This window comes from Lampetra fluviatilis, chromosome 9, assembly GCF_964198595.1.
Source record: "Lampetra fluviatilis chromosome 9, kcLamFluv1.1, whole genome shotgun sequence".
Lineage (NCBI taxonomy): Eukaryota > Metazoa > Chordata > Hyperoartia > Petromyzontiformes > Petromyzontidae > Lampetra > Lampetra fluviatilis.
Genome location: NC_136283.1, coordinates 3,559,029 through 3,573,689, shown reverse-complemented (window position 1 = coordinate 3,573,689; position 14,661 = coordinate 3,559,029). Strand labels below are relative to the sequence as shown.

Here is a 14,661-nt window from a genome sequence, read left to right as displayed (position 1 = left end):
TTGTTGAATATTTGGAGTTTGCATGTTTTCCCCGTGGCCGCATGGATTTTTCTTCGGGTCCTCCGGTTTTTTCCTCCACATTTTGAATCAACATGCGTTTAGAGTAATTGGCTGCTATCCATTTCCTAATGATGAACCACTTCGTTGAGCTTTCATTTGTGGCTAAGGTTGCTTCTGAAAATAGCAATATGGCTCAGTGGCCTTTACCCGGTAAAATTAAAAGTTTTCATCGTTTAGTTTTATAGGCAGCTTCACATTCGCCATACACATGGTAATAGAAGCTAGGAAACCATAGTTACGGTACTTAGCGAGTAATGAGATTTTATATATTTTTGGAATCCAGTCATTGATTCACGAATCTAATTTGTTGGTCCAATTTTATTGTCTTGTTGGAATTTTTCAACAATTTGTTTTGGCTTTTAGACATTTCTCGGCAATTTGCAGTAAATATGAACCAATATATTCTCATAAGCATGATTTTATGCATGTCTAAAATATACAATTTGAAGCTTTATTTTGAGTTATAAAAAAAGAAATGTGAATATGGACTATTATGACATGGTCACAATGCCCTACTCTTGCAATACAATTACAGAGTCTTTGATAATGCACACTTTCCAACGGATGAATTGTTTTGGAAATGCCCGGTAGGACTTCGCCGGGCAGTGGAAACCCAACAATGAAATCTATAATCAAATCCACGCAGAGCGGGCGAGCGCGTTGACCAGCGTGCGAGCCAGGAGCATCAATGGCTTCACGGCGGGATTATAGATTGCCGTATGAATTCACCCAAACACCGGTGATGCTAAGCCTTATTGAAACACACAATTTTGTACCTTATCCAAAGTGAATTAATGGACTTAGGCCGAACAAAAGAACTGCATATCCACATTGATGCAATAAGTCACCCAGCAGACAAGCACGGTCCATGAAAGTGTAATGTTAATCCAAAATAAGGACAGATTAAAAAAGCAACATCTCCCCCCCCATCCACACTCTCAGCCAAATTCCTGCAGCATTCAATTATCCCCAGAACATGAATTAATCAGTGCCGAATCTGCTACGCATGCTATTCCAATTATGATCGTGTTGTAGGCGCGAGTGATTATTTGATGAATGTGGTATACACATTACGTTCCACATGGAGCAGTGTGGTTTTGAAACACGACATCTTGAACGGGTAACTCACACTTATCAATGGATGCTCCAGCCATGTGGTAGAATGTTAAGGCTGTGTCCACATCATTGATGTTCTTCAGAAACGTGAAGAAGTTCTGAACTTCCTCGAAAGTGATTCCCTGAGAAAAACACGTTTAAAAAAAAATTACTTGCAGGCTTCGAAATATCAATCATTGCTCCGGGATGTGGTACTGCGAGGGTGAAACTGGAACATTGCTCACACCACACTCGTGATGTCAGCCTGGCGAGTCATACACGTACAGCCGTTGAGGATTTCTCAGTAATATTGAAAAAAGCATTACTCTGTCAACAAAACTTAGTGTGCGTGTCTTTGAAATCTGGCTGTTGTACAAGTTGGACAATGCCACTGCGTATAACATTCAAAACATAATTAACAAGAGTAATGCATCACTTATTTAAATATACAAAAGCAAACCATAATGGTCACCACCCTCCTTTTCAATTCATAGTATTCTTATCTATCGTGACATAACCAAAATATACAAGGACCTCCTGCATCTAATCGTATGCCACGCATTTACATTTCTCAAGGCAAATATACAATTCTAGATTTGAAGCTTTTATTAATTTTAATGTTTTACCTACATGAATTTACCGAAAAAACCTAAGAATATGAAATATACAATTCTCCGTTTGTAGACCATATTCCCCTTGTCATTTTTAACTCAACGTGACAAAAACCAAATAACATTCGTGCAGTGCATTCACCAAACGGAACAGCGTCCCAAAATGTAGCGCGAAATATCATTTGTGACCCATCGCTGTACCGCGAAGCATATTATACAATGACAACGTAATCTTACCGGCCCATCTTTAAACTCCTTCTTGACGTGCTTGAGCATGTGCGTGAGTTTTTTGGACTTGACCCCACTGTAGGCCAAGAGCATGTTTCCAAACCGTCTCTCCGAAATGTGCCCGTCCACGGGATCTTGCCTCTCAAACTGACGGAATACAATCGCCGACGTGCATATTTTCATTCGACAGTGGGCATACGGAAGCGGTAGGTCATCTTTAAAATGTCAAAACGAGAAGGCTCGCCCTGTTTTGTTACGAGGCCATTAGCATTGCTCCAGGAGATGAAACTTACACTTTTGGAATCTGTAACGAGTTATTTATCCCTGCATATTGAATTTAAGATGCAGGAATGGGCATGCCAACACCGCATATTGAATACTGTACAAGTGAATTGTTAAAAATATTGCACGTTTTTACATAAATACAATACAAAACATTAATGACGAAAAATAATGTTAGCTTGCAAAAGTAGACCTTGAGTGTCATTCACAACAACCATTAACCGTGCAGAATTTCACTTTCCAATTTGTAATAAGAAATCACCACGTGCACAAGAGATGACTGTGTTCCAAATGAACAGTTTTAAGACATCTAATATAAGTTTCTCATGCATGTTTAAAATGTCAGTTTTGTTAACGACTTAAAGCTTTACATTATTTCTCAACAAATATTAATCTTGGTTACACTTCAGTTTCCTTCGGTACATATACAACCACTTATAGACACAAAGGGGAGAGGGGTGGTGAATTGTTTAGTACACTGCACTTTTAATACATCTAACCCGAGTTCAATTCATGGCCATGGCTAATATCAGCAGTGAGTGACATCTGAAGCGGTCCTTGCACTCCTGGTGTCCTCAAGTCTTCACGATGTATGGTCAAACAATCCTCTTGACCTACATGGACACAAAGCTGTAGCATAGCATAGCTAGGAAATGTAAACACGGGAAGACCAGACTTGGGATTACGAGCGGCTACGTGAACCTACGTGCTAAAATTATCCAAATTGCTGCAGGAGAGTGGCAATATGCATTAGCTTTGCTCGTTCGGTCGGTTTCTACCCGACAACAACAGCAACACACTTCCAGTTTGAGGATGTCGCGTTGGAGACGCCGTTGGAACTGCAGGAACTTGTCTATGGTGAGCTTCCCGCGGAGGTCCTCGCCAAAGAAGAAGGTGGTCAGTGCAGAGTTGAAGCCAGACTTGAGCGTGTTTCCCGTGGTGGAGCGATCGCGGTGCCTCATGCCCATGCTCGTTTGCGAGCGCACGATGCTCTGCACCTGCGGAGGGAGGATTGAAGAGGGAAGCGAGGCGTCGTATGTTGAACTTATTTTCGCACCATGCATGGGGTAACCGTGCTAAATTGGAGGGGTGGAAAAAAAATTAGGTGTGAAAAAATTACCGAGGGCTCCGTCTTCAAGACTTGTTTTTATTTGGAACCTAACATTTATATATTTTTTGTTGTTTAAAGCACCAACTTCTCTGCTTGTGCACGTGTGCGCAGGTTGTATAATAAGTGAAGTCCATACATTTTTGGTGATTGACAATATGGGGAGTGATTTCATTTCGTTGGCACTTAGTTACGAATCTGGTGACCCAAGTTCGATTCATACCGCCTTAGCAAACATCAGTGCGAGCTATATTTGAGTCTGTCCTTGCCGCACCACCCATCTTCACGAACCTCTCAACGGACCAGTGAGGTGAAACATGGTCAAGTAATCCCCATGACCAACGTAGAGTGGGAAGGCCTTCATTCCGCAATAGACTGGCAATTGTGTTGTACAATGATTTAGATTTATATAGCATCCAAATATAACCCCATGTCAAAGTGCTGTACAAAACAGTCGGACATGGGTGGGGGGGGGGCATCGTGGAACGGAGGCAATTTTCTTTCTACAGAGAAAGTCAAAAGACAGAGGAAAGTGAGTTCTGGAGCTGGACTTGAATTGGAAGTCTACAGCAATGATGGCTGCCTCTGCTACTTGCCAACACCGAGGTTGACTTATTGATCTTAAAATATGTGATGCATTAAAAATCAACGCGCACTGTGCGCAAGTCAGGTTTGTGGAGGGACATTTAAGCCTGACGGATTGCCCCGTCTCAGTGAAACTAAATGGCAAAAGGGGCACAAGAGAGAGAGTGCGCAATCAACCGTGCTTAAATAACCCTCCGCCAACATGAGAATTGCACCCACTCATTTTAAGAATTGTTAAGGTTTAAATTGCCATCAACAGATCACTGTTGAATAAGCAAGTGGGCGAATGATTAAGATGCACGCTCGAAAGGTTATATTCTCTAGATGGTACCAATCAAGTATAACCCACTCATTATTTTTTTGCCGAGCCTTGTGTTTTAATAGAATATAGCGGAGCTAGTTTGAGTCGAGGATACGACGTATATGAAATACAACGAAGTATGCCACTAGGCATGTATAATACTGGTCGACCCTATTTGCAACTAATTTTGAATGTTTGCCATTTTTCATGTAAATTATGGGAATTCTTGACAGCTTCATCGTACCTTGTCCTATGAGAATTGATGTTATTCTAATTCATGATACAAACATTGGGTTTAATTGTCATTTTTGTTGTTGTTGTTGCATTCCTTTGTATTGCCGGGTACCTGCCTGGACAAGTCTGAAATTTATTGTATCCCCCACAAATTACAAACCCAAAGGCACGCCGTACACATCACGATTCATCAAATGTTATGCCAATACCATACTTTCCCCCCATGAAACCCGAGCAGAAATTTCTGACAACAAGAATTCACAATTGGGAATTCCATTGATCACATGAACCACAGAAAGAATTCAGCTGGTGCCAGCAGCGCATTAAATCTTTATCAAGGACACTAAAATATCAATAACACAAATAATGACAGTCACTAGCTTTTGACTGCTGTAGCCACGAGTGGCTAGGCTATATATATCTATCCATAACATACAAGCTTCATGAGAGATGGAGTTACAATTTTCCACCCCGAGCCACATTTCAACTAAAATCCCAAGAGATGCTGTCACGGGTGCTCCGATATGCGGGCTTTGCCTACCAAATCACTCTGAAGATGCATTTATTATCTCACACACACACACACACATTTATACAATGCAGTGGATATTTTTTACAGCTTTATACTCGCAATGTTAATCCACAAATTATCATTAATGCCAAGTAGTCCACTTACTCTTTCAAATTCTTCAAGGTCCACCTCTCCGTCCCCATTGAGGTCAAACATTTTAAATGCAATTTCAAAATTCCTCTGTGGAGCTGTTGAAAAGGGGGAGAAAAATAATTACGCCGATTCAGCAGTGTATTTAAAAGAGACCTCTTGTTTTTGCAGATCATTCTAACAAAATGGATTTTTTTTATTCTTTTACACAGTAATGGTGTGCAAGGTGAAATCACCACTTTTTTATGCCACACATCAGCATGAAAAGTGCCGAAACGTTTGTAAAACTGTCAAGCGTGCTTTTTTGTTTTGTTAGTTAAAGATATAAAGTGATTGACTTACTGGACAAAACAGTTGTTAGGAAGATGTAGTCTGAAAAAGAGATCAGGCCACATTCCCCCAGCACATGGAAAATGCTGTCTTCATCCGCAAACATCTCCCGTTCGTGAGCCAGTTTCTGAAGCAGGCATCACACAACACCCATTAATCTGCCACCTACAAAAAGCAGTGCTAACGCAAGGAAGCACGGCTGTTCCATCAACGCACGACCTGCGAGCATTTAAGGTCAACCCGTCCCGTGGGATGCACACTTAAGAGAATGAAAAACCCCCGAAACATGCACGCGTTTTGCTTCTCTGATTGAATGTGCAGCGAGGTATATAATCTGGATGTGGTGGGTGTGAGCGGACAAAGATTGTGTCATACAAACCTGTTGTCTCCAATAACAAGATCAATCTAAATGGCCAGCAAGTGACTAAATGAAGTCATGTTGGTTACAGTGGTTCCTCACTAATATGAGACAGCTGTTTCACAAGCCCGCGCGTAATCCAAAACACGACATTGGAAAAACGGCTCTCCGATGTGTTTTCAGGTTGTAGCACAGTGTTGTTCGGTCATGATGTCCGAGGTTTCGCCTCCGCATGCCGGGAGCTTTATGCAGGAACTGAAGAAAACGTCGGAGATCATGCCGAATGCGCAGTACAACACGACAACCCACGGGGAGAGCTTTTATAAGCACAAGCGCAAAAACCTACGCAAGAGGGGAATGAGCGTTGGGAAATGTGTAAAATGTCTTATTGCCGTTCTCCCTTAACATTGCCATGAAGCATCAGTTTACGATCAGCCACCTATATCAAAATGTTACCTTATTTCTTGAACGTTGTTGGCCAGCCTGAAATATAGGATACATACCTTTAGCGCCTCGCAAAGCCATCAGATGCTTTACCATTCGTCTGTATTATGTATATTATATATATAAAAAAAAAGAACCTCTCCTGGTCTCAACCTTTAAGCTGTTTATATATACTCAAATATTGTAGTTGGTAAGGCATCTTACAGAAATGCCTGCCAATGATTTATTTTTTCATAAATCCTGTACGTATGAATATATACTAAGCGTATATACATATATAGTCCCAACATGCAAGTACCGTAGAGTGTATGCCTTTCAAATAATGTTTTATGATAGACTTACGGACCAGATACAAATCCCAGAAAAGTCATGCAAAGGACACCGCTGGGAAAAAAAAGATAATATCTTGTCTTGAGCCACAAGATGAAAATATTGTGGACACACTAAAAATAAAACTAATTATATTTCAGCCAAAGGTCTCCAGCGACCTGTCGGTACAAACGTATGTGCGTTTCTAAGACACAGGCAGCAACTGCCTACCAGAACCTAAATATCCAAGCAGTTTTTGAACACGCATAAGCATTCCTCACCGAGAATGTAAAATGATGACCGAGGAAAATGCATTGGACAAGTAAACCTTCTTGGGAGGTAGCTTGCCATTTTAACCATAAAACTAAAATGCACATCCTGGTGAGATACACTTTGACAACACTTTAGACGTAAAATCTCGAATAAGGTATGTATTCAAATCCAAGTGAGTGCAATCTTCGTGAATGCAGCTCAAGCAAGCGTGTAAGGAGACATTGCGAAGCCATCTTGAAAGTGGTCTATGTGAAAAAAAATTGCAATGTTTTACAAAGGCCTCTTACACTCGAGAGGACTAAGTTGATGACGGAGTCAAACTTGTAAGTGGCAGACGGGTAAATAAATGAATTCACATTTCGTAACGTTGAGAGCATTCGCTGTGCATGATTATATAAGCAGAGGGGGGGGGAGCAGCCACTGCTCACCGTAATTATAAATGGGATATGAGGCTCAGACGGACAAATATCACTCTACTGGAGACATGTGCATATAGAATGATGATTATGAAGCATTATGAATGTATAAAACAATAAGGATCACCATCGTGTGCTATTTGAAATTCTGTATCCAACGTTTGTAAACTAATCCCACTCAATACAAACCATTACCAAAGTCTATCACATTTCTCAGGCATTATTTCTCAGAGGATCATTTAACCCATGGCTGCTGGTGTGCAAAACCCTCAGACACCCCTGATAAGAGCAGACCCTCGTGCAGATATGTCCAAACTGTGTTCGTTAAATTTGTAAAAAAAATTAACCCGTAAAAACAAAGTTTTTCACTATAAATCCTTTATATGCGTGGCATCGGGGCGGCTAGAGTCCTCTCGTCCTCTGGCTTGAGATGGCTGCCACCTATGGGTCAGATGATTGTGTGCCAGCATTAACCAATTGGTAAATAAATATTTTAAAAAAATTCCCTAAACAGTGTAAAATTTTGGAAAAAATTTTTCACGAAAATTCCTTGTCACGCACAACGAGTCTGTGTGCAAAATGTCAGCTCGATTGGATCACGGGAAGTGGGTTAAAAAACGACCGAAAGATTTGCACGGTCCTAAGCAAGCAAGCGAACTTAATATAAAGGATTTAAAAAAAGAGACTCTTCTTCAGAGAATTCCTTCGCGACATCATGGAGCCATCCACAAGAAAGACAATAAGCAGACATCTGCCTGGACACCGAGCCACCACCATGCACACTGTGGTCATGCCGCATTCAAAGTGCTCATAGATTACTGGGCAATTCGTATGCACTATTACTCTTGCACAGTAATTTTGTTTCTTGCTGTGGTTGTCCCGCCTGATGACGGAAGCTTGTGTTGCTTCCCAAACGTCGTGATTTAATTTAGTTTTTTTTCACCTACGTGACTTTACAGAAAGAACCAAAGAGTTTGCGTGAATGATGTTTGTCACAGGAGTGGCATGGCAGGTATGCGCCACATTGGAATATCAAATACAACAAAAACATAGCCATCAAAACAGAATATAGAATTCTTATAGAATGCAATTTCCTTCCATTCCTTATCATCTCAGGTTGCACTATCACAACTTGCTATTTATAGTTATGTAACTGCTCGATGATTAATAGCAAATATAGCATTGAGCAGCAGGAAAATCATTCATCAGGGGCTCGGTTTTTCTCAATACACAATGCGCGGATATACGCGTTCCAGCACAAACAATGGTGCAGGAACAGAGCTGTTAAAAATAAGTCCTGGCATTTTGGGGAAAAGATAACGAGCAATCTTACAACACTGCCACTTGTCATTCACCAGTTTCCTGTTGATGCCGTCGCAATGTATATCTCCCAGAACGCATTTGAAGCCACCAAAAAAATAAATCACAAGTCTGTTTCAGTAAATATTTCGGCCGAATGAAAATATATTTTTGTGGCGACATAAAACACCGCCGGACCTTAAATAATGTATACTGTGCCCATTTGCGTGAGAGCACTGTGCCCATTTGCGTGAGAGCACACACACAAATGTTCAAACTAGTTTAATGAGGAGCACACTGAATTCTGTCGCTGTGATGACACGGGTGGTGAAGAACACTGCAGGGGGCTCTTCTTCACTTGTAAACAATAAGACACGCTCTAAGAGCACACAATTCATCCTCGTATTACACCAGACGGGGGCACAATAACCTAAAAAATATCCAAGCATCTCTCTGTGGTTGACTCGCGTATAAATCCACTACCGCTTTGGGTTTTTTGCATTTGCACGATTTGCCATTATTTTAAATGTTCGTCAGTGCAATTTTCCATATTATCATCTGGGGGTTTTCGGTCTTCCACTAGAATTGGGGCCGATCAAGATGACACCCACCACACACCGTTCTGATTGAACGCACACATGTCCGATACAAGTTATGAAAATAAATAAAAATCGTGACATTTTAAAAGCAATTTCGAAATTAAGTTCAGGGCAATTGCTGCTCACCCATATACAATCCATGATTAATAACACAAATGCAATATATGAAGTGTGTTCTGAATTTAGTGTAACGTATCAATATTTTATTTTTTTAACATACTGTATGCAATTTACCAGTCCTACCCAATTGGAAATCTATTGGACGATCCTTTGGATTGTGTTTAAACATATAAGCACTACAGAACATGTCAAATATGATTTTAAAAATATTTAATAAATCGGCCAATGTTTTCGTTTTTGCAATTTATACTGTACCACTCTACTCAAATAAAACCCCCGTTAATTAAGCACAGAACTTTTCAACATAAATTTAATTCAATATTTGCACAATGTTTTCCGTTTTAATGAACACATGGTATGCTGCTTTAATCTTCTGAATCTACTGGGGCGTTTTCTGGTCAGGCATATTGGCCCTTTAAGATCAATAACTACTTCCGTGTGAATGGGGCTCATCGTTCGCAAAGCACATCAATCTGGTAAGCATGAGCAGTTTGCTGAAGATCTTTGCAAACACACAAGATCATAGAATAAATTTAAGGTGAAATTTCACGAATATAATTTTTCCTTTCCCACCCCACCCCCACCATGAATGTAATGCCATTAGGAGCCCAGTTAAGCTGCATACATGCCATTTTCACCAGAACATGCCACCCACGCACCGTGCAAATAGAATTATGCCAGCAGCGCTTATACACGATTTCACGGTTCTTGCAAAGCATTTTGACAAAAAGCCATAGTAATCTGACTATTTGAACGTAGCACAACACAATAATAGCAATGTGTAGCAAGAGCATGAAAAATACCCTCATACATATTCAACCGCTGCAGGATGCATGACGGTTATTTAAAGATGTGAAAAAATGCAGCCAATCATTTTCTTAACTACTGTAACTATAACAACCACCTACAGTGATACCATCCAGTCTTTAGTTTTTAAACCCACGAGCTTAAATGTAAGAGTAGTACCGTATTTATTTTACATAAATTGTACATAATGGATTCTTCCAACAATATTCGATGCACATTACACGAGCCTAAGAATCAAAGTAATTAATTCATGTGTCACTACATGCCCAGTTAAAATATTGATTACATTAACTCTACATTTATACATGTATACACTTAAAAGAATGTCTGGTCGAGACTAACATCGTTTTACGTTCTAATTTTGACGGCTCGTTTTTTGCAGCAAAGACTAATACAATTAATTTCATAATTGGTGTGTAATCAGTGCACTTGATACAATTACCGTGTATTCACTAAAATACTGGGAGGATTAAAAACATAGACGCCTATTCTATTTTTGACAGTGGGAGTTATTTCTGCAACCATGAGTAAGTGTTATATAGAAGCCAACCGGCCACCTGTCTCAATCTGTCAATATTTGTCCCAACACCCATGCGGTTGTAAAGATGGCAGATCCTTTCTGTGTTCATCATTTCGCAGCTTTGTAGCTTGCATGAATGGACGCATGCACATATCTTGCCAGTGCTTAAATTGTAATCTTAAACCATTTTACACCACCGAAACCCTATCCTGTACGGTTAGCCACCATCTTTTGTTTATTTACGGCATGCACTCGTAATTGATTGCGTTGTATGTTTAGGTCTCTGACAGTTCCAAAAATAATAAAAAAAAACCAGAATGTGTGGTGTGCTGGAACCAAAACGGTTAGATAAAATTCAATAGCAGCAATATAACACTGAAGGAAAAAAAACACGGAATGAATAGTCCACTCGGTTGAAAGCAAGACCTTGATGCTACTTGAAGGTCAAAAGCGGTTTCCCACCCACACCCACCATGAACAATGAATGAAAATACAAAGCACATTTCTCAGAGAAAAGAAACATGTAACTATATTTACCCAGCATTCTGCCGAACACTTTTTTGTTTTAAAAAGCTAAAAATGTATATTTTAAAAGAGGCATCCACTGTTCGTTTTGCCACAATGCTTGTCTTTAACTTAATATATTAAAGGCACGATATTGAAAAAGGTATTTACCAGAAGAGAATTCGGCGATCAAGTGAACCGAATTAATTGAACATTTCCGGATATCAATGGAAAGTCACAACGTATTGACGGTACACCCCAGTGGGATACTCAAGGCTGCATGAGGTGTGTCCCATAGCTGCCACACAACTCAACAATTTTAGGCAGCCAAGTATAGCTGTGAAAGTTTTTTTTTTCCTCGGGTTACGACAAAGCGAGTCTTCGTGAGATGTACGTTTAACTTCTTTCGCACCGCACGGAGTCAACCGTGCGAATCGGAGGTGCGGGATGAAATGGGTTGGTTCCATTATATATGCCGAATTTTCAACCCCGTATTGCTTACACGTTAAATACCATACGTGTGGCCAATATCAAGCTGTCTATAAATCAAAACTATTACAAAAATATTTTAATCAGGTAAGGCCCACTGAGCAATACAGCTCTTTTTTTAGGAGACCTGGCCACAAATGATAGCTCAACGAAGTGGTTTATCACGTGGGGATTTATAGCTGCCACATTTCGAAATATGGAGGGATAAACTCAAGGATCCGGAGAGAAATCCACGCCTGTATGCCAGGCGAGGTAGTTAACATCTCACCACCGTGGCATCTACCAATAACAGCAGCGAAGACGAGCATTCATCCCTTTTGCCCCAGATGGCCTCTTTTCTCAACGCAATTAATTTCAATGAGTTATCATTGCTTTGTACATTGCCAACACTGTTGAGTTACAGTGGAAGGCATACAAAATACATGTTCAGAATACACATAAGCCATCTGGTTGTACTGTGAGAAAAGCTTGCATTCAACGACACTTTACACTGCATCTTTAAAGATCATGTCAAGGAAATAAGTATGATGAATGGCACCACACTATTTGCAAGTTATAACCCGAAGTGTAAACATGAACAGGTTCTCGTTTTTAATTATTCTATGATCATACCCTTCATGCACATTACACACACTATACCTCGAATTATTGTATTATAGTAGAAGCTTTCAATCGTGATATTCTGGGCGTTTTAAATTTCAAAGGTGTATTCATTCATCTATAATGGAGCCTGTACGTGTCAACATTTTGTATAAACATACCTACACATGGCATTAAGCAGTAAATACGATGTACACGACTTAAACACACCCATGTGGACACAATTCAATATTGAATCTATATATTTGTGCGGGTGATTTACAGACGATATTGTTTGAGTACCAATAGAAATATTGGACACAATTAGTCTTTATATAATGGCTGTTTCTAAATTGCAGATGTCAACGTGGAGTCTGTAAATGTTAATCTTAAATTTGATTGCATTCAATATTGCGAAATGACGTTGTCTCTAGTTTATGGCATGACGAGGGATATTTCCACTGGCAGTTTACAATGGACATCGTGGTTGATTGAGCCCTCCGCTATGAGATAACAGATGTGCTGCTGCTCGTACCAAGATATTTGAGGCGTGCGCCGAGAATACTAACCGCTTCGTACGGTAAAACGCCGCCCCGTATTTTACGTACTCAGATGCACACCGTCACCCTACGGGCAACGTGTTTTGTAAACAAACAAAAACGTACAAAGAAAATAAATCACACACACACACAAGAGCACTGCCTTGACATTTTCAAGGCAATAAAGTTACGCTATTGAACCATGAACATGACAGCAGATGCTGCATGCATTTTGGTTTGCTGAACATGCCATTCTTGTAAATATCAAGGCTGCACACTACATATGCATAGCAATAAAACATTCAATGGTATCTAAGCTGGAAAGAAAATGTAATTGTTTTCACATTGTACAATTATACATGTTTTACAGTTGTATTTGAATGTATAAATACAATTAATTCGTGGTGAAAATTAAGTTGGGATGCACATTTTGATTCAGGTGATCAGTGTTTTTAGGGCTTGTCATAGCCAAGACAGTTGTGATTGCAACTATTTGAAATGTATTCTATTATCATATAACATGAGATTGCCCCCAAGAAGACACCCACCATAGATACAACGACGAAATCATTTCTTGTACAGGAGATGGACTGTCACATTACAAGACTGAGGGATGGGCTTCATCCAGCAGTGAATCGATCATGCCTGATGATAGCGATGATTAAAATATTTCTTACAAAGGTGGCTTTTATCCGACAGCCAAAAGATATGAAAATGTGCATTAAATTCAATCTACTGTCCCTTTACTAAAATGATTCTTTAATCCAGTGAAGTGGAATGCATTACATGCATACAACCACCTTCAAGGGCACCGCATCGTTGATGAGTTTTAGCAAACATAATTAAAGCACTCATGTGTGTAACTTGCAAGTCATAACTAATGCGATTGTGTTGGCGTTTAAAACATAATTGCATCAAATTGTATGCAATACGGTCCACAAAAATGTTTCTATCATGAGACCGTGGAGTGATATTTTCTATCATGGCTATTTCAGCTTAATTTATACAGCAGTGAGATAATCAAATATTTCCCAAATTATTTTGACAATGTAATGAATTGCTTTTATTTAACAGGGAAAACTCCACCTTAAACATACTTAACGTTAATTAAACACATGCATGTTTGCCAAGTGCTAAAATTACCCTTTAATTATTTTCAATCAACTATACAGTTCTATATATTCTCAGACATTAATTATAAACTGTCCACTTGTCAAAGTACAATGTACAATTCTGTGGCCTACATGCTAATCGTAGGTCACATTAAATATTATATACAACTTAACAGTACAGTAATCCCTCGCCACTTCGCGGTTCAAGTTTCGTGGCCTCAGTGCATCGCGGATTTTTCGAACTGATTTAAAGGCCTCATTATACCTGTGCAGTAACACCATCATCATCATTCATCATCACATTCATCGAACTGCACAGGTCTGTCATCGTCGTCATTGTCATCGTCATTGTCATCGTCGTCGTCGTCATTACTGGAGTCAAGTCTCAAGATACTACTGTCATTGGTGAGTGTAGAACACCATAATACGTATCGTATGAGGGAGAGAGAGAGCGAGAGAATGTATAATATTAAGGTTTTATAATTAAATAGATTTAAGTAAAATATATATAAAGTATAAATATACATATTTTAAACATTCTGGTACCCACACACACACATATACGGAAATTCCTAGGGGGCCAATCCTACTTCGCGGATGTTCACCTATCGCGAGGGGTTCCGGTCCCCATTAACCGCGATAAACGAGGGATCACTGTACAAACAAGCATTGCAACAGCAACTACCTCTAATGATGAATCAGAAACACTAAACTGAACCATACAACAAATCAAGTAATGCCACCATTTTAACAACTCTTTATTTGTGTTACCACTTGTTCTTTATATACGTGGACACA

General features: G+C 39.7%; 1 protein-coding gene across 2 annotated transcripts in view; it reads right to left on the bottom strand.

Moving 5' to 3' along the window:
* Positions 1–14,661, bottom strand: part of MICU1 (mitochondrial calcium uptake 1) — a 49,834-nt gene that overhangs the window by 3,054 nt on the left and 32,119 nt on the right. For both annotated transcript variants that reach the window (XM_078859592.1, XM_078859593.1), the window contains 6 exons: positions 6,310–6,336; positions 5,508–5,622; positions 5,181–5,263; positions 3,077–3,274; positions 2,004–2,141; positions 1,190–1,298 (listed from right to left, as the gene is read on the bottom strand). In XM_078859592.1, coding sequence (XP_078715718.1) covers positions 1,190–1,298; positions 2,004–2,141; positions 3,077–3,274; positions 5,181–5,263; positions 5,508–5,622; positions 6,310–6,336 — 670 coding nt within the window. The remainder of the gene's footprint in view (positions 1–1,189; positions 1,299–2,003; positions 2,142–3,076; positions 3,275–5,180; positions 5,264–5,507; positions 5,623–6,309; positions 6,337–14,661) is intronic.